Here is a 25,039-nt window from a genome sequence, read left to right on the forward strand (position 1 = left end):
AACTATCCACACAAAAGAAACCAAGTGGATGAAGAATTTCTATTATCTGTGAAACACTATGAAACTATACATCTCTATTGTCCATGAAAGACTATGAAACACAATCGGATGGGCAATTTATAGAGCTCATCTATCAGTACACGTAGATACATATATATATATATATATATACAATACATGTTTGTTACACACACACAAAGACATACATAACAGAAACTGAAAACGAGTTGGTTCTAGGCTTTAACAGGAGGAGGCAAAGGGATTTCCTTAAAGAAATTGCTAAGTTCTCCCAATGGCCCTGAGCTTTGTTACTGGGAGAAGCTGTTGTTTTTATCATCAACATTATCTGTCACTGTTGCATGGCTTTAAGTCACAGAACCTGACAATCTCTAAAGAATGGAAATTGAAACTCACCCAGAGGGTAATAGAGAGGTCCAGGTGGGCGTGAGCTGGGTGTAACACCTGACAAACAAAGGAATTACAAAGGACAAGGGTTGGGGAAGAGAATCTCACCACAAAAGTGTACAGAATAGGAGAAAAAAATTAGATTGCTCCCATGGCTAGAGCAAGGGATTATTGATCCACAGCTCTAGTGGTGAAAATGGGACTACACAAACAAGGACCTGTACAGCAGACCTGGGTGGTTATGACCTGTAGCATTGGAGGGACTCTCCACTTTGAGAAGATGACATATTCATTAGACTACTGGAGCATTTCTTAGCCTGGTATTCAAGGTTCTGACCTACCTCTCCAACTTTTATCTCCCCAGATCTCTATTCCATCCCATGTCCCCCCAAAATATAGCCATTTCTGCTTTCTTCACCCTTTTTATGGAAATATTCATGGCATTCTATCCTTCTCTCCCTTCTGTACCTGCTAAAACCTTTCCTATCCCTCAGATTATGGAAGGAAACTGTGGGGTCATTTGGTCTAATTCCCCCATTTTTTAGATGAAGAACCCAAGGCCCAAGAATGGGAGTTTAGGATCATAGTTCTAGACCTGGAAAAGATAATGTAACCCAACCCCCTCATTTTATCCCCGAGGAAACTGAATCCTAGAAAGGTTAAGCACTAGTTGATGGTGACACAGCAAAGAAGTAGCAGGATTTGAAGCCAGATCTTTTTTAATCCAAATCATGCTGCCTCTTACCTACCCAAGATCACTTAGATAGTAAGTTTCATATGATTTCTTCTATCAAATTTGTAAAATCTTGTGTTCCAATTTTTTAGGGTCTTCCTTTAGGGTCATTTCTCAGTCTACTCCAAGCTGTTGGTGTGGGGTTCCGGGCCTTGTTTCACTCACCACCCAGTGAGCTCTGTGTGGGGAGGGACTTGCTCCAGCACATCTCCCTCGGTCTCAAGCATAAAGCTTGGCACATGACAGGAGCACTCTAAGCACACCCATTAGATTGAATGTGCCTCTGTTTCCCTCAAGTACAAAGCCTGCTCGAGACTCTGAGCACCCCAGCTCATCACACAAACAGAGCTGGCTCAGAGACAAGAAGACAAAAGTCTCTAGTGATTTTTGGCCCCTTCCCCTGCCTGCCCAGAGTGCTAGAGGCCATATTCTCCTGTCACCCACAGGGAAAGGGCAAAATGAAGCAAGGAGAAAACAGAGTGGGTGTCAAAGGCAATGTCAAGAAATAATGATCATCCATCAGAGCCCCAAAGAAGAGTGAGTAGGGTCCTAGCCCATGCCTTTGCTAATGGCAGGGGAGAAGAACAATCGCATGTAATGGCTGCGGTTTTTATATGTTGATTAGTTTGGCCAAACTACTCTTTTTTGTTATTGTTGCTCTCTGAGAGGAGTCCGAATTTTGATCTGATTTTTCCTGCTCAGCATGACAATTATGGAAATAGGTTTAGAAGATTTGCACATGTTTTATCTCTATTGGATTATTTGATTCTATGGGAGGGGTGAGGGAAGGGAAGGAGAAAAATCTGGAACACAAGATTTTACAAAGGTCAATGTTGAAATCTATTTTTGCTTGTATTTGGAAAAATAAAAAACATAAAACTTTTAAAAACAAAGGGTAGAACAGCCTGAGACACTTATCACCGTGTGACTCTAGACAAGTCACCAAACCTGTTTACCTCAGCTTTCTCATCTGTAAAATGGATATAATAATAGCACCTGTCTCCCAGAGCTCTTGTAAGGATCAGAAAATATTTCTAACATTCTTAGCACAATGTCTGACATAGGGTCAATATATAAACGTGAGCTATTACTGAAATTTTAGCTCACATCCCCCAAACTGCCTGAGAGGGGTCTGCCAATCTTGAGATAAAAAACATTCTCTGTAATCTTCCAGTCCCATCGGTCCTGATCCAGCTTTACAGAATCTCAGGCCCTAAATTGGGACTTCATTTTCTTTCCAGGAACACTCCTGATAGGAGTTAAATCATTCCACATAGACGTGCAGGCCTGTCCCTTAAAGCACTTATGAGGTGCACTGGAATGGTGGTTCCCCACAAGTCACCTGTGGTCCCCAGATTGGGGCTGAGGCAATCCCTAAACCAACAAAGGTGACTAGAGGCTTCTCTGTCACTTCGCTGCTTCCTCCCTCCCAGGTCATCTTGCCTGGCAGGCCTTAACCATATCCAGGCCAGCAGGAGGGATTTCTTGCCATTTCCCTTTAACAGAAATGGGCCTGGGAAGCCCAGTGACTCCAGCAGAGAGAGGGCAGAAGTGCCTTTCAGAGCTCATCAGCCACACTTAAGAGATGGGCTTGGAAGGCCTCATTATTTAGTATCTTGAGAGCCTACTCCCTTGGGCTGCTCTTGGGGGCCTGAGAAACATTTGCAATCAGTGATAGTCACGCTACAGATTAACCCTCCCTGGCTCCCAGAGGAAGCTGAAGGAAGGAGGGGAGAGATGGGAAGCAACAAACATTGGCCTTTTGGAGGGCAGAACCCATTAACCCGGCCTCCTCAGCTCATCCCTCCCAGTCCTCTCCTCCAGGCCTCCCTCATCCAGAGGTGGGTTGGGGGAAAAGGGGAGGTGCATTTTTCACTTGCCCCAGATCCACCCCCAAGCTCCCTTCCCACTCTCCTCTGCGCACTCCCCACCCCCTAGCCTGTTGCCAAGACAACTCAAGCTTTGATCAGTGCTGGGGCAGAGGGATTTGTGTTTATTTAAATGAGCACGAAGTACCCCTGCCATTTTTAGAAGTGAAAAGGAGAAAGACGGGGAGGAGAGAAAGGAAGATGGGACCCCCCTCTCCCCCAAGTGGGGCTTCTGGAGGAAAGAGGGAGATCAGGGGTGGCCTGCCTGCTTAGAGAGTGCCAGAAAATGGAACTGTTCGAACAGCATTTTCTCCATCTGTTTGCTGGGGGCCTACAGGGAGCCAGCAGGCCGCCAGCTAGACTAGAAGTACAGCCCCGGGGCCTCGGACTTTCACGAGTGTAGCGGCCCTGTCTCAGGGCCTCGGGGCCTCGGGAGATAATGGCAACAGCAACAATAATAGTGAAAACTTTCATCCGAGGATTGCCAAGAATTCGGAGAGGACTTTCTCTGACTGAACACGATTTTTTTCAACTCCCACCCCTCCCCCACTCGTGCCCCAGCACTCAGCAGGAAGGCTTCAACATATAGTAGGAGCCTAATAAATGCGGCTTGAATCCCCTTGAACCTCAACCCTGGATGCCTGGGGTTAGGTGAAATCACCAGGCTGGGGACCTGCCCACGCCACCGCCCCGGCCCACTGTGAGAACCCCGGCCCCCCCCCCCCCCCCCCCCCCCCCCCCCGCCCGGCTGCGGCCCGCCCCAGCCAAGCAGACTCACCCACCTCCAGACGTGGCCGTGAGAGGCGCGCAGCCGGCAGGCCCATTCGCGCCTCAGGCTCAGTTGTCCCGAGGCTCTCTGGCCGCCCAGCCGCCATTGGGGCGCCTCACTGCTGGTCCCGGGCCCCGCGTTAGGTGCGGCGCCGCCCTCACTCCGCAGGTGTCTGCGCTCCGCGGGACAGCTCGTTAGAACGCCAAGCACGAGGCGCGCACCTGGCAGTGGGGGAGGCTGCTAGCACCTGGGAGGCGGCACATTGCTAGGAGCCCTGAGGAAGCCTAGAGATCTCCTCAGAGGGGGAGCCCCGAGGCAGGCCCAACCAGGGAGCCGGTCAGCTCCGGGGCCCCACCCTCGGGGAGGTCCCTCAGTCTGAAATCCAAGTTCTGTCAAACCCGGGGGCCGCCCTTTTAGGGCTCCTGGGCAGCCCCAGCTTGTCACGGCCCAGAAACGTCCCTGCGCTTCATTTCTCCTCATAAATGTACTTCTGGGCCATCCCCCGGCCACTGCCCTCCTTTGGGTCACTCTGCCACGTGCGGTCTTCCCCTCCCTCATACCACGTGGGCTCTCCTCAGCTCTCTGTGCCTTGTGCTGGGTCTCCTGACCCCACTTCTCCTTTTACCTAATTGACTTTTAGGGATTGAGCCTGCCAGCCAAGGGCAGGCCCCAATCGCAAGGGGCGTTTCCTTTTTCCCTGTAAATGGCCAGTTCCACTAGGGAACCTGCCCTTTCTGTCATTACTTATTAAAAACCCGTTTCAGTGCTCCCCCACTCTATTTCGGATGGACCATGCCTGCCGTCTATTATATTCCATCATTTTGTCTGTAACTTCTTTTTCTAAATAAACCTGCCTCTTGCCAAAGAGAAGGGTCATTGTGAATTCTTCCCTTGCACCCCAACTTTTTGTACCTCCCAAGGCCCGGTTTCTTCATCAGCCACATGGGGAGGGGCTTAATGCATGTCTTGGGAATAAATTAATGAAGACAGGTTTAGACACCCCAGGAATCAGTGTCTCCCCTCTTTAGGCCTGAAACTTGAAAGATCAGTTCATGCAGGGGGCAGAGAAGCTTAGAAAAGGAGAGCTCGTGCTGCCTGAGCTCCCCGAAAGACTGCTCAGATCAGGCCAGTTTCCAAATTTATATGAGCATGATATGGGGGAAAGAAGGGAAAATAGGACTCAGGAAACCCAGAATGTCCCTTATTGAAGGCCCCAATCCCAGGGTCTAGGGCTTCCAATCCAGCATTTGCCATTTGTACCTTGTGAGGCCTTAGGGAAACCAGCTTTCACTTGGCCTCAGTTTCCCACTCTTTAGAACAAAGGAATCACAGTAGACAATCTTAAGGTTCCTATCCAATTACTTCTAACACAATTGGACTCCTTGAAAGAAATGGACAGGCAGAAAAGAATTGGTAATCAAAGAATCATCTTCCCGGTAGGACCACTGGAAGGCTGCCTGGCTCAACCAAATCCCAGAAAGGAAGATACCTTTGGGGTAGGGCTCCTTCACTCAAGGCTATGAACTTAAAAACAAATTTTGATAAGTACTTCAGTATAATTGGTTTGCTTTTAATCCTGTGTATTTTATTTTCATTTATTGGAAAGCAAAATTCTGAGAAGAGAGACATTATTACACTGCTAAGGGAGCCCCAATAAAAAAAATAAATAAATAAAAGGTCAAGATTCTAACTTTAGAGTAATGGGATGGAGTTTGGGCACAGGGAGTTCCTCATGAAGGAAATCTCAAGTCCAGGCAAAAGAAGTAATAATAAATGCCACATATTCAACTATAGATTTCTCTTGTGAATCTGGGCGTCTAAGTCCTTCTCAAGACAACCTGGAAAGGACGTTTGACCAATTAAATGGGAGCACATTGCTTTGTCTAAAGATTTTCTAATTACCTGGAAGCCAGATAAGTGCAGCCCACGGTGTTTTCTCTTTTCTCCCCATCAGGAGCAAAAAGGCCTAGGTCTCAGGCTCACCTAGACTACCCAAGGGGAACCTGCCCATCATCAGTGGCACATGAACAAAAGGATTAGGCCAATCAGATGTGGAGGAGGCACTGGGCCCTACTGGTAGCACTGTCATGTAACCATCCAAAACATCATCACAATGTTTCCCTGATAGCTTTTTTTTTTTTTTTTTTTGACCAAAGGACTGATCACCCCATCTCCAAGATTCAAGCCTGAAAGCCTGAAGGATTGTGCTCCAGGCCACCAGCCATGTTAGGTGAACACAAATTTATACTCCATGATCAGCCTTGCCAATCTTTTCCCTGAAACCTAGGCTCATCTTACGCAAAATTGTGAAATACACGGCAACAACAAGACTCTATGATGATCAAGTCTGATGGACGTGGCGCTCTTCAACAATGAGATGATTCCAACCAGTTCCACTTGTTCAGTGATGAAGAGAGCCATCTACACCCAGAGAGAAAACTGTGGGAACTGAATGTGGACCACAACAAGCACTCTCACTCTTTGTTGTTGTTTGCATTTTGTTTTCTTCCTCAGTTTATTTTTTCTTTCTTGATCTGATTTTTCTTGTGCAACAAGATAACTGTATAAATATGTATTCATAGTTTGGATTTAATATATATTATAACATATTTATCATGTATTGGACTACGTGCCATCTAGGGGAGGGGGCGGGGAGAAGGAGGGAAAATTTGGAATAGAAGATCTTGCAAGGCTCAATGTTGAAAAATTACCCATACATAGGTTTTGTAAATAAAAAGCTTTAATAAAAAAATTGTGAAATACCTAAGATGGCTTTGCTATTGATTCACTATGAGATCTTGAGCAGGTTGCTTAAATTCTCTAAGAGTCAGTTTTCCTTATTTGCAAAATGGGAAATGGTACCTGGATTGTGAGGTTCCCCCAAAATTGATGGCTGTGAAAGCATTTTACCAACTGCAAAATACTTTAGCCATGACAAAGAAGTAGTTTCAATAATAATTTCCCCATTTCATCCAAGGCGTCATGATTAAAAGGAGAGTTGCTCAACATACTGTTATCTATCAGAAAACACCTTCACAGGGTAGGATGAGGAAAGCTTACCTTAGTCTCCCTGTAGCCTCCTCCCCACTCCCAACATCCACCTTCACATCACAGATCTGGGGGTCACTGATACTATGCTTTCAGGGATGGTGTGAGAGGGTCAGGAGGATGGAAAACAAAGAGAATGATGGGTAACTGCTCCTCACTGGAGGAGCCCTGGGGCCACCCTTTCTACAGGAGGTTGATTGCTTTCTCCAAATAAGTATCCCTTCTTGCAGGGAGTAGACCACTTGTGACAGCCTCACAAACCTTTACGCTAGGGCAATTCTACCCAGAAACTTGGGCCCAGAACCTACCAAATTAAAATCATGGGACTGAGGAGTCACTGGGTGCCAATACTCTCATTTTATAGGTGAGAAAACTGAATCAACAAAGGGATGTTGGGTAAATTCCCGAAAGTCATGTGGATAGTAATTAGGAGACAATTTTAACCCCCATTCTGATGGCAAATCCCATGTTCTTTGAACCAGTGAGGACATAAACAAAAACAGCCCAGATTTGGAGAAGAATGATCATATATTTTAGTGATCTATTATCCCAAGGTACTTTCACTGAATGATGTTACAGGTCACTGATGTGACTGAGACTATGTGAGAGATTTCTTTGAACTTGCCATTAAAATTATTTAAGCAAAGATAATATATTAAATTCATAATAATCACGATTGACATTCATATGAGGCTTTAAGGTTTGCAAAGCACTTTATATGAGTGAGCTCGTTTGATCCTCACAACAACCCTGTGAGGTAGGTGTTAGTATTATTTCCATTTTATAAATGAGGAAACTGAGGCTCAGAGAGTTGCAGTGACTTCCCCATAGCCATACAACTACTAAGAATCTAAGGCAAGAATCACCACTTCCTGACTTGGGGTATAGCACTCTGTGTGTTCTCTATTCCTTCAAGACACATGAACAAACACAAGAGAGAAAATGCAGGATCCACCTCCACAACTCCAAGAATGATGGACTCAAGATCTGTTTAGCCTCTGCCTCACTGGTCCAGTGGATTCTGCATTTGAGCTTGAGGAAGCTTACAGTCTCAGTCTGTTTAAGCCCCACATCATCTTCGGCTCTTCTGCCCATCCTTCACCCTACATCTAATCCTTTATAGAGTCTTTGTCCAAAGTATTTCTGCTGTCCACCCCTTCCTCCCTTTGCCCACTGCCACCGTGCTGGTACGGGTAATCCATGTTACCACTGGATTATTGCAGAAGAGGCAGCCAGTCTCCACGCTCTAGGCCTCCCTCTCTCTCCTCTGATCTACCAAAGATCAAGTTGCCCATAATACAGTACCCTACACCTCTTACACCTAATTGTGTAGCAGTTCTTAGCTTCCTAGTGAGCCAATATAAGATTCTGAAGCATGGATTTCTAAGCCCTCCATCATTTGTTTATTATTCCCCTCTTCTAAAAAATCAAAATTAATACCTCCATCGTAGGTCAGGCTCCCCACTCCAGGCCACAAAAAAGACTTTGGGGCACCCCTTCCCTTCCATTTCTGACACACTCTTCAGAGGCCCTACTGAATCATAGACCTCCATTTAGCTGGAGCTCCAAAAGTTGTGCCCCAAAGCTCAGCTTCCCCAAGAAAGCTTCTGAGATTAAGCCCCATGGGCTGCAATCATTCTCCACGGAACTTTGGTAGTTCCGGGGTAGCTATTTTATGTGGTCTTGTCATTTTTGTTTTGAGAGACACATTTATTGAGTTGTCAGCTACTCTAATAGAGACATTAACATGTACAGTCATTGTTTCCACTGTACTTCCCCAAAGAGTCTAGTACCATCTTCTGTGTGAGAAATTCCCTAGCTCACCTCATTTTGTTTGGGAATCACTCCTTTTGTTATGCCTTGATAAAGTCTTCCGAACTGAGGAATTTCTCAGAGAAGGCCCCTTCACATCCTCTTCTCCCTACAGAACTGAAGGCAAGATTGGAGATGTGTATGTGTGCGCATCGCATGCATGCAGATGAGTATTACGTGTATATATCTATTCGTGTGCGTTGTGTACATGTATACTTGTATGTGCCCATGTGTATTGTGTGTATTTATGTATCTGTATGTATACTTGTACATGTATACTTGCATGTACACTGTATTGTGTGTATATATTTGTGTGCAATGTTTACTTACATGTGCATATGCATATATTGTATATATATTTGTGTGCATGTATGTACATGTGTGCTTGTATTTGCATGTTTATATCTATGTATTTGTGTGCACTTGTATGTGTATGTGCATGTGTACGCATGCATATTGTGGGGGGGGCATCTACACCTGGCTTTTCTTAGGGGTAATGGAATGGGGGTGGGGGGAATAGAGCAAGGAAAGAGGAATTGGGGGGAGTGGCTGATATTGAAATCTGACCATTGTGGGTGCCGGTGAAAACATCTTGTTCCCTGGCTTCCTTGCTCAATTTAGAGCCAATAAGAGTGTAGAGCCTTCTCTTTTCTGTTTTCCAGTGGCTTTGACAGAATCAACAGTTCCAAGCATCCCAACAGATATGGTTCCAGTCTCCCCAGAACCAGACACTGTGGAGGTCGGGCCCGGGAACTCCGTCCTCCTAGGATAATGGCCTCCTGACTCTGGGCGTTGGAAAATACAAGAACTAAAAGTGAAGATTCCAAAAAGAAAGAGAAGCCATGATATAAAAGAGCCTCAGCTGGGAGTTGGGTGACCGAAGTTTGAGTCCCACATCTGGCTGTGTTTAACTCTAAGGAAGAGCCTTCTATCTGGACCTCAGTTTCCTCTTTTGTAAAATGACTCGGTTCGACTCTAAGGTCCCTTCGAACTCCACCGTTCATCAAGTCTACAAAATGGTAATAATAACTGTCACTTCTGTAGCGCTTTAAGGTTACATAAAGTGCTTGCCTCACAATAACCCTGTGAGGTGGGTGGTACTACTGTTCCCCTCCCCACTTTACAGAAGAGGAAACAAAATTAAATTAAGTGATTTACCCAGGGATTACACAGCAAACAAAAGCATTGGAGACAGGATTCAAATCTAGGTCTCTCTGGTGACCCCACATCCGGAACTCTTTCAACTAATACTATGCTGCATCTTTAGGTTCAAAGTGGCTCTTCTAGTGTTGGGCCCGAGGCCGGAATGCAAAGTCAGATGAGTAGTCTGGTCCCTTCTCAAAAGGCAGAGGACCACCTTAACCTATTGTCCAAATGGGCCCGTGACTCTCAGAGCATCAAAGGCTCTGGAGCTCAAGGCTTCTCAGCAGCCGTCTCCTCCTTAGCCTCTGTCCCTGGCTCGGGGGTGTCCAGGCCATCGGACAAGTAGTCGTCCCCACTGGTCTGCTTCATCTTGGTCTCCAGGACTGTGATTCTCTGTTTCAGCTTCTGCTGGGCACCGGTATATTCGCCGAGAAGGCGGGCAAACCGAGTGTAAAGGGTTTCCATGTTGGTCTCCAGTTGTTCCAGCTTCTCTTGGACGTCTACCTCCATGCTGGCAGCCACCTCGTTCTCATCCAGTAGCCCTTCCTTCATGAGGATTTCCCGCCCACGCTCCTCCAGGACCTTCTTGGCATCCGGGTACTCTGTCACGGCCTCCATGAGGTCGTCCTTGGACAGGCAGAAGAGATCCGAGTAGCCCAGGCTACGGATGTTGGCCGTGCGCCTATTGCCCATCTTGCTTCCTTTGATGTTGAGGATGCTGATTTCTCCAAAGCAACTCCCTGCTGAGAGCAGGGCATACTGGGTAACACCATCATCTGCAACCACAGCCAGTTTTCCTTCCTTAATGATGTACATCTCCTTGCCGATGTCTCCTTTCCGGCAGATGTAATCTCCGGGACTGAAGACCTGAGGACGAAGTTTCAGCACCAGCTCCACCAGCAGTCCAGCCTCACAGTCCTGGAAGATCCGCACCTTTTTGAGTGTTGACAGGTGGACATTGATGGCAATCTCAGCCCTGAGTTTGGCTGGCAAGTTCTTTAGGACTTCGCGCTCATCCACAGTCTTCTTGTTGGTCCACAGATAGTCAAACCACCTAATGACCTTGGCTTCCATCTCTTTGCTGACCTTGCGGAACTGCATGTAGTGCTTGATGGCATCAATCTTGGCCTGGAACTCAGCTCGAGTGGCATTCATGTTCGAGATCATGGAGCCCACATTTCCCACAATTGTGGCGAAGATGAGGACACCGATCAGGAAGTCAAAGATGACAAAGAGGTACTCCTCATCCTTCACTGGGGGAGGTGTCTCTCCAATGGTAGTTAGGGTGAGTGTAGACCAGTAGAGGCAATAGATGTACTCCCTAGCCAGGTAACCGTACTCGGGATCTGTGATATTGGGGTACACCCACGTGTCCACTCCAAACCCGATGGATTTGGAGATGGCATAGTAAATGCAGGCATTCCAGTGGATGATGACCAGGATGTACAGCACAAGGTTGCTGATCCTGAAGATGTTGGGGTAACTCGTCCTGGTTTCCGTACGATCGAAGAACTCAAACATGCGAGCAAAGTGAAGGAGGCGGTTGAAGCGCAGCTCGGGGTTGTGAATCCCTACAGCAAAGTACACCACATCGGTGGGGATGATGGAAGCCACATCTAGCTTAAACTGCAGGGTGTGGATATAGTTGTCCCGGAGTTTTTTAGGATCCTTAACAAGCAGTCCTTGTTCTAGGAAACCTGATGGAGATGCAAACCAAGAAATTATCTCTGCCCCTCTTCCACTGGACCTGAAAACAAGTTGGACGCTAATGAACCCCAGCCTCATCTCATTTGAATCCCTCAAAATAGGAGTTCTGAAGTCCTCAGTCTAGCACAGGGGAGAGAAAGAGCCCCCTGCTAAAGCTTGGCCAGTGACTGCAACGGCCCAGATATCTTGGGACGGGGGGGGTTGGTCCCCCAAAGTCAATGAGGTCCCAGTCAATAGCAGTGCTGGATGGAAGATCCATCTCTTCCCTGTGGCTCCTGAACATATTGCCTTCTTTTTTGCAGAGCTAAATTAGAGAATTCAGGACCCATTTAAACTCTTCCTTCCCCCCCCCAACTCACACAGAGCTAAGTCTTAATATGCCACAGGCCAACCTCATTTGGGTGTTTCCAAGGAATGTCATCCAAAGGAGAGGCGAGAACTCCGATGCTGAGTCTCCTAATGGGAAAGTTTCTTTCTGAGAGATTCTAATTACACTCACCTCTCTGATTTCAATGAAAATGGACAGGAACAGAGATATGAAGAAAGTAAAATAGCCAATGAATCAAAAAATCATCTCTATTTGGCCTTGGAATGCATTTGGATTTTTTTTAAAAGCTGCAGTCAATTCATCTTCCCTCTTGTGTCTCACTTAGGTCAATATTAAAATTGGGCTGTTTCCTCCACTGAAGTCCCCCTGTGATGTCTCACCTTGCTGTGGAGGTGACCTTGAGCTCTCAAAGACTATGCCAGTGAAATACAATCTCTGGCAGGCCCTCTTCACCTGGAAAGGGTTCAAGTACCAACCCAATGAGAGACTGGCTGGAAGTCTGTGTCCAAAGATTGGCCTAAGTGCAAAGAGACTCATCCCCACGGGATCCTAGAATGTTAGAAAGGACCCGAGAGGCCACCAAGTCCCACTCCCTCATTGAACAGAGAAGGAAAGTGAGGCCCAAAGAAGAGGTGGGAAGTGACAGAGGCAAAATTTGAGGTTTGGTCATGAGGGGATTGTTTTAACTTTGATTCATTTTACCACTGAAACACATGTAGCAGTGGAGGGATCGTCCCCTGCCTCAGTGGCCAGAAGGCCCGCATCTGTGAAAACATGAATGCCTGAAGCAAGCCCTGCTGCCCATGCTTCACGTCACCTGTTCGAAGCCTGATGAAAAGGTCAGCAATGTAGACAACGTCAGAGACATAGTCGAGTATGAGCCACACCAGATAGTATCCCCTCTGCAGGTCCCCAAAGCAGGCCCTGTGAAGGAAGGTATCAGTCACGAAATCCAATCCTCCCCAGACAAAGTTCCCAGAAACATTAGCTTGAGAGAGCAGCCCAGTCTCTTAGGAGGGCAGTTCAGGCTCTCAGGACCAAACCAGTTCCCACCTCTGGAGCTAGCATCTGCCCATCCGGGATACCCTGTAAACCTGGTTGTTTCTACACTAGTAAAGTTAGGGGCTGGTGGGTTCTCTTGCTACATGACAGGGTCCGGCAGAGGTGGGGATACTCTGGGATATGAAATGGGGGGAGGGGAGAAAGAAAATGAGGGACTGGCCAGAAGTCAAGCTCACCTTGCCACCAGCAGGCACCAGTTATAGAGGACAGGCATGGCAATAACAAAGAGCCAGCGGTAGTACCAGTCCCCAGCAGGGTCAAGCACAAAGAGTTCAAATTTTTTCCTGTATAGAGAAAAACAGAAGCTCAGGGGCTGGAAGGGCTAATTCTGCCCTGTAAAAACTGCCCCCCAGAAGTAGTCTGCTTTCTTGCTGTGGTCTTGGGAAGGTTTCATGAAAGGCCGATCTCTCTCTTTACTACCTCCTGGACTTCAGTTTCTATCCCTATAATTTTAGACAAAGGGGGTGAGGATTACCATGAGATAAGATGCAAGAACCATGCTCGGGGAAGTTCCAGGCCCCGAGGCCTCCGTGTGTCTCTTGTGAGGAATCACACTCCCCACAAATGTTGATGAGATGCCTCCTCTATGCTAAGACGCCAACATGTTCTGGGCTAGGGGGAAGGGGGAGCCCCCGGAGCTCAGCCTCCAGCTCCTGAGAACAGGGGACCTCAGATGACCTCTCTGGGCTGCAGCAGGCGTCTGCCCACAGTCCCCCCCCCTCTGGTTTTCTTCCCCTGATCAGGCAATCACTTCGAGACCAATTCTCTGCTTGGTGCTCTGATTACAGTGTATTGTATAATATGGAGCTGCAGACAAGCCAATTAGTTTTAATGCCCTTTACGTTTCTTCTCCTCTCCCTTCCCAGGAGTTCCAAATGAATGCTACTCCTCTGGAGACAGAGATGTTCGAGGCGGCATTTTGGAGGCCCAGGAACCCTGCTGGGGAGGTAAATGCTACACAGTCTTTCTGCCCATGGCAGGCCAAGATAACCACAGTGGAGTGCCATGCAAAGGCTCCCAAACTCATTAATTAGGCGGCCCTAGGCAAATGGCTTGCTCTCTCTGAGCCTCAGTTGTTGTTTTTTTAATATGTAAAATGGGGGTAATAAAGTTTGCACCAAGAGACAGTATGGCATAGTGAATGAACAGAGATCTGGTTCTGCCTTTGATCCTGACTCTCAGGGAGTCACAAGACTCCACACTAAACTATAAATTGAGGAGCAGATGGTAGTGTGCATTGGCAAAGGGCATTTCCTCACTGGCAATTCCCTCCACCCGGGAAGTCCCGGGGCCAAGATAAAATCCCTTGCCTCACTTTCATACTGGGGCTGACTGGATGAAAGGACTGAGTAACCCTGAAGACTTCTAGGAATGCACACTCTTAGAGTGCAGCAGAGAGAGGGCTGGATTTAGGCTCAGAGAACCTGGGTTCATATTTCAGCTTAATATCTGTGTGACCTATGACATCATTTCCTGTCTCTGGGGCTGGGCTTACTCACTGACTTTTGAAGACCCCACCAGCTGGGAATTGATGATCCCCTGCAGAAGCCTAAACGCTGCACGTCCATGATCTCGGAACCTGAATCTGCTACCTCATGGATAAAAAGCAAGAAGCCTCTGCCCTGCTCAGAATCTGGAAATGCCCGGATCTGAGGTTGCCTGCCACCAGGACCAGGTTGTAATAGCTTTAAACCACACAACCACTTTTGGGAACCTGTTCACATCCGGCCCCAGTCTGTTTTAATCTCCAAGCGCCCAGTAACGAGCATGCTTACACATCAGCTCCTGGGGGGCCCCCGGGCATCAAAAATCCAATCCACTTAGCTTGCCCATGCTCCAACTTTCCATGTTTCCACCATCCTTCTACTCAGCCAGGCTTGTAACATTGGAGTCATGCCCATGCCTCTTTCTCCTTCATCTTCCTCCCTTCCCTCCATCCAATTAGTTTGCCACATCATAGGAATTCTAGCTCAACAGCAACCACTTTCTCTACCACCCTGATTCAGACCCATGTCTCCTCTCCTCTGGACTAGGCAATAGCCTCTGAATTGGCTTCCTCGCTTCTACTTTCTCCCCTCTCCAATCCAGCCTCCATACATTTATAAAAATAATCTTGATAAAAATCACAGATCTGATGCTGACCCTCCCCCAGGAATAGTCAGTGGCTCCCCCTTGCCTCTGGGATAAAATACAAATGTCTCAGCTTAACATTTTTAAAGCCCTTCACAGTTTATCTACAGCTTCCCCTCAGACTGATTTCTCAACACTTCCCTTCATACACTTTCAAACTGAATCAAGCTCAGCATATTCCATCTCCTACCTCTATGCTTTTGCACAATAATCCTTGTGGAACACTCTCCCTCCTCATTTCTGCCTCTCCCAATCCCCTTAGTTCTTAAGCCTAACCAACATGCCACAGGGGGACCTTACTTTTTGTCTTTGCCATCGCCATCTTTGTCACCTTTGCCATCGCCCTGCTGAGTGGTCACAGTCTGGAGCTCAGGCCCACGGAACCTCTCAAGGAATGAATCGGGTCTTGGTTCTTCCTCTCGGAAGTTCTTATTGGCCCAGTCTCTCAAGACTCTGACCAGTCGAACAATCCTAAAGGAGGAAAAGAGAGCCAGCGGTCGAAGTGGTCAAGAAATCCTGGGAGTGAAGGCCTCTGTGGGAAAAGCAAACTACATAGTTTTGTGCCTCACATCCTGAGTCTGCTATCAACTTACCTACGGCCCTAAACAAACTGGGCTCTGGCCTAAGAGGATGCTCAGGCAGGATAGGGATTCTTAGAGCCTTTGTTTCCTTGGAGAATGGAAACCCAGGGAAGTGGGTGGGATTCCTGCTTATCTATCTTGTCCCAGAAGCAGCCCCAGTAAAAGTTCCACGCGTGGCATTCAGAGGGCTCCTTGTTTCATTACTGTGGAGAGGTCACAAATCCAAGGAGATAGAGGCCAAACTCCAGGCTCATGTAGGTCTACACTTTCATTTGGGTAGGGGAAGGGAGGGACCTGGGACCGGTGATCACAGAGAAAGCAGTCTCTGCAACAGCCTACTCAGTATACCCAGGAAAACTGAGGAAAATCATACATGTCTCGGCGCAGATTTGGGGAAAGACAACAGGACAGCAGAAAATCATGGGCTTTTAATCTTCCAAAGTGAAAACATGGGATCATGGCCGGATGAGCAGCAAGCTTTTGATTTGACCTTCTCTCCCTTCCCACAATGTTTTAAGCCACTTGAGTCAGCAAATTAATCCACCTCTTGTTTCTTTATTTCATATCAAACCTTGCACACTTGTAACTTGTTCAGATGTTCTCGGTGGGTGGGAGAAGGGCAGAGGGTTACTGTAGAACAGGAGGTTGAGGACAAAAAAAGCTTCGTGAAAGGGCATTCTCTTTCTCAAGAGATAAAAACAAGTGGATGAGCTGGAAATTCTAGGGTCTCGGTGCCCAGGGAGTCCTAGATCTCCCTTTTTACACAAAGTTGCACTCTAAGCTTGACCATACCTTCGAAAACCCCCTCTCCCCTGTTGGGGATTGTCCAACGCCGCCAGTCTCTGCAGCTCCGAGGAGGTGTCATCGTCAGCGGCCGACCGTGGCCTGTGGAGGGAAGAGGGGTCAGCTTGGCAGCATAGGGCTCCTGAGTCCCACCCAAATGCCAGCAGTGGCTATTTTCAGGGCCTGAACTCAAACCACAAGCTATTACAACAGGACTATCTGCACAAGGCTCCCAGGACACAGGTGTTTCAGGCCAAGAAGAGGAGAAAGGATTTTTCTTGCCATGCTTCCCTCTAAACCCCACTCCCTCCACTTCCCTCTTACCATCGCCATCTCACAGTACAACAAGCTGGGGTGGAGAGAAGATCCATATTATATGTCCTTATGCCCTCTCCCAACATAAGTTACCGGCAGAATAGGATGGAGTCATTGCTTTACACACCCTTCCTTTGAACAAGAAGTAGCAGGGCCAAGACTATAGCCCCTCCCTGAACAGTTCCCTATGTAGCACCCAGGGAATCAAATCCTTGCCTGATCCCTGGACCAGGATATAGGGAAGTTCCCTTTCCTAATTCCATTCCTCCCAGAATTTTCTCCAGCTGACCTCTCCAAGCCATCTCAATGTTCTGTTAGGACCCTTTGGGCCAGAAGTGGGTAGGACTTGCCTGGGTCGGCCTACTTCCTCATAAGACCAGCTAGAGGAAAGATAACAAGCTTCCACAGAGCATAAACTCTCCGGGCCTGATTCCTGAATAACCATTGGTCTCTGTCCATCCTCTTAGACGTCAGAGTATGTTTTACCCAGTATTCCTAAGGAATGGGCCAGAAAGGACTTTCCTCCTCCTTCTCCCTGGAATCCTTCTAGGTGCCTCATTTTGCCCACTTGGACCTCACAATCACTAGCCAGACACTTCCCTCACTGTGACCATGCATGCTCATCCGGCTGCTGACCTGCTCGTCCTACGTTCGGGCTCATCCTTGCCATTGGCTTTGACTGATGGGGGTGGGTGGTGGTTGTGGTTATTGGCCGGAGAGCTCTTCACGCCATTCGTTTTTTCCGACATCCTCCATGTAAGGAGCTCCAAGAAGCAGCAGAGAACAAACAATAGTCACCAATAACATTAAGGTCAAGCAAAAGGGGAAGAGCTGGGGATATAGGAGTCCTGGAAGAACGATACTAGTCAGGAGCTCCTGCCTAGAGCTCTTTGCCATTCCTCCTAGATACTGGCCCTTCCATGGGATAATGGATCATGTGATTCATAGAAATGGCACAGGAGCTGGGGGGCAGGTAGAAAGAAATGGAAGACCCCTTATTATCCCCCAACTTGCCCCTTCCATGGGGTCCTTCTGCCCCGCTATGCATCTTGTCCTTCCTACCCCAGCCCATTCCTGGCACAGAGAGTGTAGCGATCCTTCCCCAGCTAACTGTGGTTGCTGAAGTTGTTACCATGGTGACCACAGGCTCCCCAAGCCCTGCTGAAGCCACAAGCTCCAGGGTAGCTACTACTCATTGCTCTCAGTGGGGCTGTGACACCTGGATAGCAATAAGAAACCCCAGGGGAAAAGAGTAGTTTGTCCCCAAAGCCCCTCCCTACTAAGGCTCCCAGAGGAGTGAGGGCTTGGCTTCTTGTCATGGAAACCAAGCAATGAAAACAAACCTAAAGTCAGGTGTACCTGATTACTCTAGGCCAGGCAATTCCATCGGCCTAGGCCTGACTGGCTTGCCTAGTTCTCCTTATCTCCTCCGAACCAACCCCCAGCTACCCCCACATACCTTTTAACCATCTCAAACACAGTAGGGACCTAGCTTGAGATGAAGCCCACATGGGTTATGTCCTCAACAGGGCCCTTCTTTCCCATGGGGACAGTTCCCTCTTTAGGGCCATCTGTATTCTGCCCCCGCCCCAGACCAGGCCATCCTCCTCCTTTTTCCCCTCCTCCAGACATATACAAAGCTGGCCTTTCAGAGATGAGATTCTTGAGACACAGTATGATAAAGGGGACAGAGTTGTGGACATGGAACCGGGAACATCTGGGTCCAAATATCACTTCAATTATTTAATAGTTGTGTGACCTTGGGCAACTCACTTCACCTCTTCAGGCCTCAATTTCCCCTTGTGGAAAATGATCAAGTTGTCCTTTGAGACCCCTTCCAGCTCTAAAGTCTATTATCCTATGAAGTGGAGAAAAGTCTCTTTTCTAAGCATTCTCCCTCCTTATCAGCTACCCTTCAGAGTTGAGACCTAGAAGCACAGACCTGGCTGACTGGGGGACGTAGCAAGCTTAGTTGGCATCCATGTCAGCATTTCCTTAAACGATTCCCCCTCCATGCCAGATCATCTCTCTTCTCTGAAGCCTTTCTGTGCCCTCGTATGATATCCAGCCACATTCACTCATACGATGCTTTGCCAAGATTTGAAACACAGAAATTTAGAGCTGTGAAGGCCCTCAGAGAGAATATAATCTAGGGATGAGAAATTTCTTTTTCTTAATTGAGCATCAAATACCCACAGAAAATTTGCCCTTAATGACTATTTTCTTAATTTCAATGAAAGAAAAAGTGGGGGGAAGCTTTTCCCTCCAGATCTAGTCCAACCTATATATTATACAGAAAAAAATACCTGAGACCCTAGGACAGACAGAGTCTCAGATCATCTAACAAGTTAGAGCCAGCCTAGACCTCGAATCTGTTTCTCCCAAACCAGTGCTCTTTCCTCCATATGGCATGGGTGACCTGAAGAAAGAGGCATGGGAGCTCGGGAATTAGTGCTGCCAAATGCAAAAGACTTCAAAACCCCAACAAGAGACAAGAATAGATCAAGGAAGGGGCATATTTACCTGTGATGTGTGTAGAGATCACTTCTGTGAGAGTTACAATGAGAATATTAAACTAGAGAGATAAAGGGGAAGGGAGAAAAGGAAATGATCACAGTCTATTTAATCATGAAAGGTAACTGGAATTAGTACAGATTTGGTCCGATACTCCAGCAATGAGAGAAGGAACAAGCATTCCCGGAGGCTGGAAAGAGGTGGGTTTAGATCAAATAAAAAGAAGGCCGATATTACCCGGCTGGGAATCAACTTTGGCACTCATTGTCCCGGAAAAGCGGCAAAGTCGGGGGAAATAACGTCACGTGAGGGGGTTTCAGAGTTAAGCCATGGCCCATATACCATGATGAATCATTCTTAAGAAGAACTGGGGATGTTTGGGACATGCTCCGAGGTTGCCATTGAGGAAGGTAGGCCTGTTAGCTCGTGCTCTACTGCTTGGTCTGCCGAGGCTAGCTCTACGTGAGCTAGACCAGGAATCTGGAGTGATACAGCTTAACCCGGGCATTAAACTCTGCCCTCTCTGGGGCAGTGTCTGTAGAACTCAGAAGAGCTAAATGGTAGCCTTTAGAGACAAAGGGGATATCCCACAAGGAAAGGGTTACTGGGTAACTGGGCCTGCAATATGGTGGAGGGTGGGAGGAGTTTCCCTTCCAAAAGCAAGACAGGAAGGGCAGTGGATGGAGGGTGGGGGTGATCGGAGAACAGGCAAATAGAGGAAGACAATCCAGGCCCAAGCAGGGGAAATTTAGCTTCATCCTTTTGCAACACCAAAATTCCAACTGAAGCTCTCTACACGGTGTTGCCTTTATATAAAAAGTCAGGCTGCAGGTGGGAATGGGAGCAGGGGAATCCTCTTCCTCTCCAGTATAAAATTTGGGCATTAATAAGTAAAGCTAAATCTGGGGCAAGACCAAGCGCAGGCATTCAGTTGCTGGGATGGATTTCCTTGCGACTTCTGAGCGTGTGATTCTTTCTGCAATCTGCTACCAAATGCCATTTTCAAAGTCCTTTACTCTGGAAGCCCAAGGGGCTATCAGTACCACTGGACTAGGGGCATCCTGCCAACCCTGTGGCCCAGTCAGTCCGAACCTTGCCTCCACGGGTGGGGAGGACCCTAAGAAGGCAGTGTTGGGGTGATTTGCCCTCCATTTGATGGGAGGCCGCTAACAAAGCCTTCATCAACTTCCTCCCAAATGCAGTGAGAGAACAGAAAGCAGAGGAAAGGAGGATTAGAAGGAGGGATTAAGAAATCCAAGAGGGAAAAAAATCAAGAAATAAAAGGAAAAGGAAACCAAATATCCTCAATGGTCCAATAACAGAAATTCTGAGCCCAAAATGACAGCACCCTGGGGGAACAGATATCCCTCTGCAGATTTGTTTCACTTACTGGACTGAGAAGGCGGCTCCAGCTCTGCACATTTCGCTCACAGAAATGCAAATCTATACTGGGTAGATCAAAACACTCCAGAAACGTTCCAGTTCCCTCACAAAATTGCTGCCTCGTCCTGGGCCCTCCCTTCTCCCTGACCTGCTTCTATCTACCTTCTGGAGATGAAGGCCCCCTCAGGAGATGGCTTCTAGTGGTAGTACTGCCCTTAACTTGATGTGAGTCTTTCTCTTCTCTGGGACTCAGTTTCCCTCTTTGTAAAATGGGGAAGTTAGCCTAGAGTAAGAGTTTTTGACAGTTGTTTTGTGTCCTAGACCTTTTTGCCAATCTGATGAAACCCATGGACCTCTTCTTTTAAAGGCACAAAACCAAATTCAAGAAATTAAAAAGGAAGCCAATTATATTAAAATGTTCTAAAAATTAAAATATATGTATATATTTTTTTCCTTTTTTATGTTTACAAGTATTACTTTATTTTTTATTTTTTTACATTTAAAAAATTAATTTTATAATTATAATTTTTTTGGCAGTACATATGCATGGGTCATTTTTTACAACATTATCCCTTGTACTCCCTTCTGTTCTGAATTTTTCCCCTCCTTCCCTCACCCCCTCCCCAGATGGCAGGCAGTCCCATTATGAACATATTTTCAACAAAATCATGAACCCCAAATGAAGAGCCTCGAGACCAGATAGTATCTAAGCCCGGGCATGGTGCAACTCCTTCACTTGCGTTCTTCTATGTAGGGGAGGCAGAGGAGTCGACCGCTGACCCAAACTTGCCTCAAATATAATTGGGAAATGTTTGACAAAATAAACAAAAATATAGTATAACACAGATGATGTTAACATGGATTTCTAGGTCAATATGTGACCCCCGGGGACTCTTAATATATGATTTAGTGTCCTCACCATTGGTCTAAAGTGTCTGGAGTTTAAATGGCTTTAAATAATTTACAATTCACTCCCTAAGGAACTATTAGAACCGTGGAATTCCAAAGGGTTGAGGGATTTTAGGGATTATCAAATTGAGCACACACAATTTAGGGAAGCAGAACTGTGACCTTGAGGTCATCTCGTGCAGAACTGGGACTTTTAAGCCCAGGGCTCATGACTTCAAGACCACCGCCCCTTTTCCTTAGGAACCATATCATGCTGCTCCTCCACCTTGACTTTTTGCATTGTGTGTGATGAGGGGCGTCTGTGAATGAGCCTGGAGGGGACGGGGGTCTACTTGGTAGGAGAAAAAACACACAAGTATTCAGGGCTGAATCCCTACCAAAGCCACAGTGGAGGCGATTCGCTTCCAGCCCAGCAAATTATATATTCAATTGAACTAATCACACTAATTGACTAATCATATCCCAAGCACTAGAATATAAATGACCCTGAAATATTTCAATCGAGGACCCCATCAGCAGGCAGCGCCCAGGGCTGGGATACTAAGACTCTCTGTCTCTGGCTTTCTCTCTGTGTCACTGTCTCTCTGTCTCCCCTTCAGTCTCTCTTTCTGTCTCTGTGTCTCTCTCCCTCTGTCTCTGTCTCTCTATTTCTGTCTCTGTGTCTTTCTTTCTCTTTTTCTCTCTCCCTCTCTTTGTCTCTCTGTGTGTTTTTGTCTCCTCTTTCTGTCTTTCTGTCACTGTCTCTTTCTGTCTCTCTTTCACTATCTCTCTGTCTCTGTCACTGTCTCTATGTCTCTCTTTTTCTCTCTGTCTCTCTTTCTGTCTCTCTCTGTGTGTTTCTTTGTCTCCTCTTTCTCTCTCTTTCACTGTTTCTCTGTCTCTCTATCATTGTCTCTATCTCTCTCTGTCACTGTCTCTGTCTCTGTGTCACTACCTCTCTCTGTTTCTGTCACTGTTTCTCTGTCAGTCTCTTCTGTCTGTCATTGTCTCTCTGTCTTCCTCTCTGTCTGTCTCTTACTGTCTCTTTATCTGTCTCTCTCTGTCTCTGTCTCTGTCTCTCTGTGTCCCTGTTTCTCTGTCTCTGTCCCTCTCTATGTTTCTCTGCCTCTACACACACACACACACACACACACACACACACAACAATGACTTGATTTGGTCTAAGATTCTAACATTAAGACCTGGAAGGGACCTCAGAGATCTAGCATCAGTTCTCATACTTTATTGTGTTCTAGACCCCTTGGCATGGCAGCTAGGTGGCACATCACATAGAGCACTGGGCCTGAAGTCAGGAAGACCTGAGTCCAAATTCAATCTCGGACACTTACTAGCTATGTGACCCATGGCAAGTCATTTTACCCTCCTGTTTGCCTCAGTTTCCTCATCTGTCAAATGAGCTGCATCAGGAAATAGCAAACCACTCCAGAATCTCTCAGACATGACTGAAAATGATTAAACGCCAAAAGGATTCTTTGACCACATCTAGAGAACTCTACAGAATCTCTTCTCAGAATTGTGGTTTTAAATCTATAAAATGAAATGCATAAGATTACAAAATAAAAAAACTACACTGAAATAGAACAATCACAGACCTCAGGTTAAGAATCCCTACACTAATCCAACACTTCTCCCTTCATTTGAAAGGAAGAAGAATGAGAAGGGGCTAGCTTAGGGTCACACAGTAAATAGCAGAGTCCATTCAAGTATAGGCAGTGTGGCTTCAATTCAGTGTTCAAAATGTTCAGTCACCATATTGTGTTTCATTGAATGGGAACGCTAACCTCGGCGGGCATAGGTGGAGAATTCATGGGACCCTGGGAGCAGGTACATGGGGTCATCGTCAACCACATCCACAGCATGGCCCCACTCTTTTGCCGTATGTCCATTGACTTCAAGTGGCACTTGGAACTGACAGATTGAACTTTGCGTGATATGGTATCCTTGGGTCTGGGATAGCAGAAGTTTGTGGAAAGAAGCAGGAGAGGCAAAGAAAGCCCCCCCCCCACTGAATGCAGTTTAATTTCCCAGGGAAATGATGCTGCTGATTTCATACCACCTGGGAATGCCTCTGAGAAGCTCCCTGCCTTGGAAATGACTTGTATGCTAAGAGACTTGGAGGTCCTGATCTCACCTTAAGGCCGTTTCTCCTAAGTTAAGGGCACTCTTGTACCCAGATACCCCGTCCATACGCAGCTTATTCAAGGTGGGCTAAGGGGAGCGATGGGAGCCACTGGAGAAGAGCACTTATTCCTAAATACACACAGCATCATTCCATCTAGGTCCTTCTGGAGACTGCTTTCATAAAGCAAATCCTCTCTCTGAAGGAAGTGGGGGGTACTTGAGAACAGGAGAGACCCGACCACCCTGTCGAGAGGCTTTCTCAATACTGAAGCCCTCAGACTTTCACTATTTCCTTTGAATGAGATTTCCCACAAACCCTACTCCCTGCCTGTTCCTGGTCAGTAAGCCAGTCTTACCTTGGTACCATGTTCGATCCCCTTGAGCAAATTAAGAGGTCCGTCCCTCAGCATCTCGGGCTCTGGGGGACAGTTGCCTGGTTCCGTTGCCCCTGACTAATGAAGGCTCTCCCAGGCACTGTCATCAGGACATGGTCAGGCACATGAACTACCAGATACTTCTCACCTTGTGCTTTCTACTCAGGGCACGTCATCCCCAAATGGAAAAAAGAAGGCATCCCTTCTGCAAGTGATATTCTGTGGTTCTATGACCTCTAAGGCCTTTTCTAGCTCTAATATAGTAAAACCCATGGATTTCCTTAACCCCCCCCCACCATTCCCCAAGATGCTTACCTCTTCCTTAGCAGTCAGATAACCGGGGGAAATGAAGTATTATGTAGCCCCGACCAACACGCAAGTAGCCCCAAGGCAGGAAAGATCTTCACGGGGCACAGAACTGAGAAGGTCCTTGACGTCAAGCCCTTGCTCCGGGCACCCCGGCCCTGATCCCGTGTCTTGGACACCCACCTCACTGTATCAGCACGTCTCCCGGATTTTCCTGCTGCCCGTTAAAATGGTAATGTTGGGGAGCAGCCTGGAAGAACTCATCATGGGGATGTTCACCAGGAAGATCTGAGGTCTGACCACCACTGGGCAAAGCCACCAGGGAGGGGGCACGGCCTGAGCCCCTCCACGGGGACAGTTGTTGGCCACTGTGGTGGCCCAGACCCCGAGTGAGCTTCCTGACCCACCCAGAGTCAGCAGGGCAAACAGGCACAGAGCTGGATAGCTTTCTGCTCTTTGCTGGCTGGCTGTGAGGGAGGCCCCTCCCACCCTCCTGGGAGCTCTCAGTAGGTAGACTTCACAAGAGCTAATCATGCCCAGCTTTTTGTCTGGGGAATCAAAGGTAGGGGACGTAACTAGTTTACACAAAGGGGCTGCTCACTCCAAGGAAACTACGACCACTGCCTCTGTTTTGCCCCCTAGTGCTTACCCGCCCAGGAAAGGGGATGGAGGTGGGCAAAAAAAAACAGTCCACTTCCTTCTTCTTGGTGAAGAACCAAGAAGAAGAGACTGGAAATGGAAGGGTGGC

General features: G+C 47.2%; 1 protein-coding gene across 1 annotated transcript; it reads right to left on the bottom strand.

The window, feature by feature from the left end:
- Positions 1-7,389: 7,389 nt before the first annotated feature.
- Positions 7,390-24,705, bottom strand: CNGA2 (cyclic nucleotide gated channel subunit alpha 2). Its single transcript, XM_074277652.1, has 7 exons — positions 24,301-24,705; positions 17,321-17,448; positions 16,379-16,471; positions 15,306-15,476; positions 13,052-13,159; positions 12,631-12,737; positions 7,390-11,475 (listed from the first exon to the last, which is right to left on the bottom strand). Exons 2-7 carry the CDS (start codon positions 17,431-17,433, stop codon positions 10,049-10,051), a joined length of 2,019 nt encoding a protein of 672 aa, XP_074133753.1. The 5' UTR covers positions 17,434-17,448; positions 24,301-24,705; the 3' UTR covers positions 7,390-10,048.
- Positions 24,706-25,039: the final 334 nt, after the last annotated feature.

This window comes from Sminthopsis crassicaudata, chromosome X, assembly GCF_048593235.1.
Source record: "Sminthopsis crassicaudata isolate SCR6 chromosome X, ASM4859323v1, whole genome shotgun sequence".
In the NCBI taxonomy this organism is placed as follows: domain Eukaryota; kingdom Metazoa; phylum Chordata; class Mammalia; order Dasyuromorphia; family Dasyuridae; genus Sminthopsis; species Sminthopsis crassicaudata.

Coding starts and splice junctions, on each gene's coding strand:
- CNGA2 (XM_074277652.1), bottom strand. CDS start 17,433: ATGTCGGAAAAAACGAATGGCGTGAAGAGCTCTCCGGCCAATAACCAC. Junction 15,477..16,378: donor GGGAGAGGGGGTTTTCGAAG/GTATGGTCAAGC, acceptor TTCCTCCTTTAG/GATTGTTCGACTGGTCAGAG. Junction 13,160..15,305: donor GGCGATGGCAAAGACAAAAA/GTAAGGTCCCCC, acceptor TTCTCTATACAG/GAAAAAATTTGAACTCTTTG.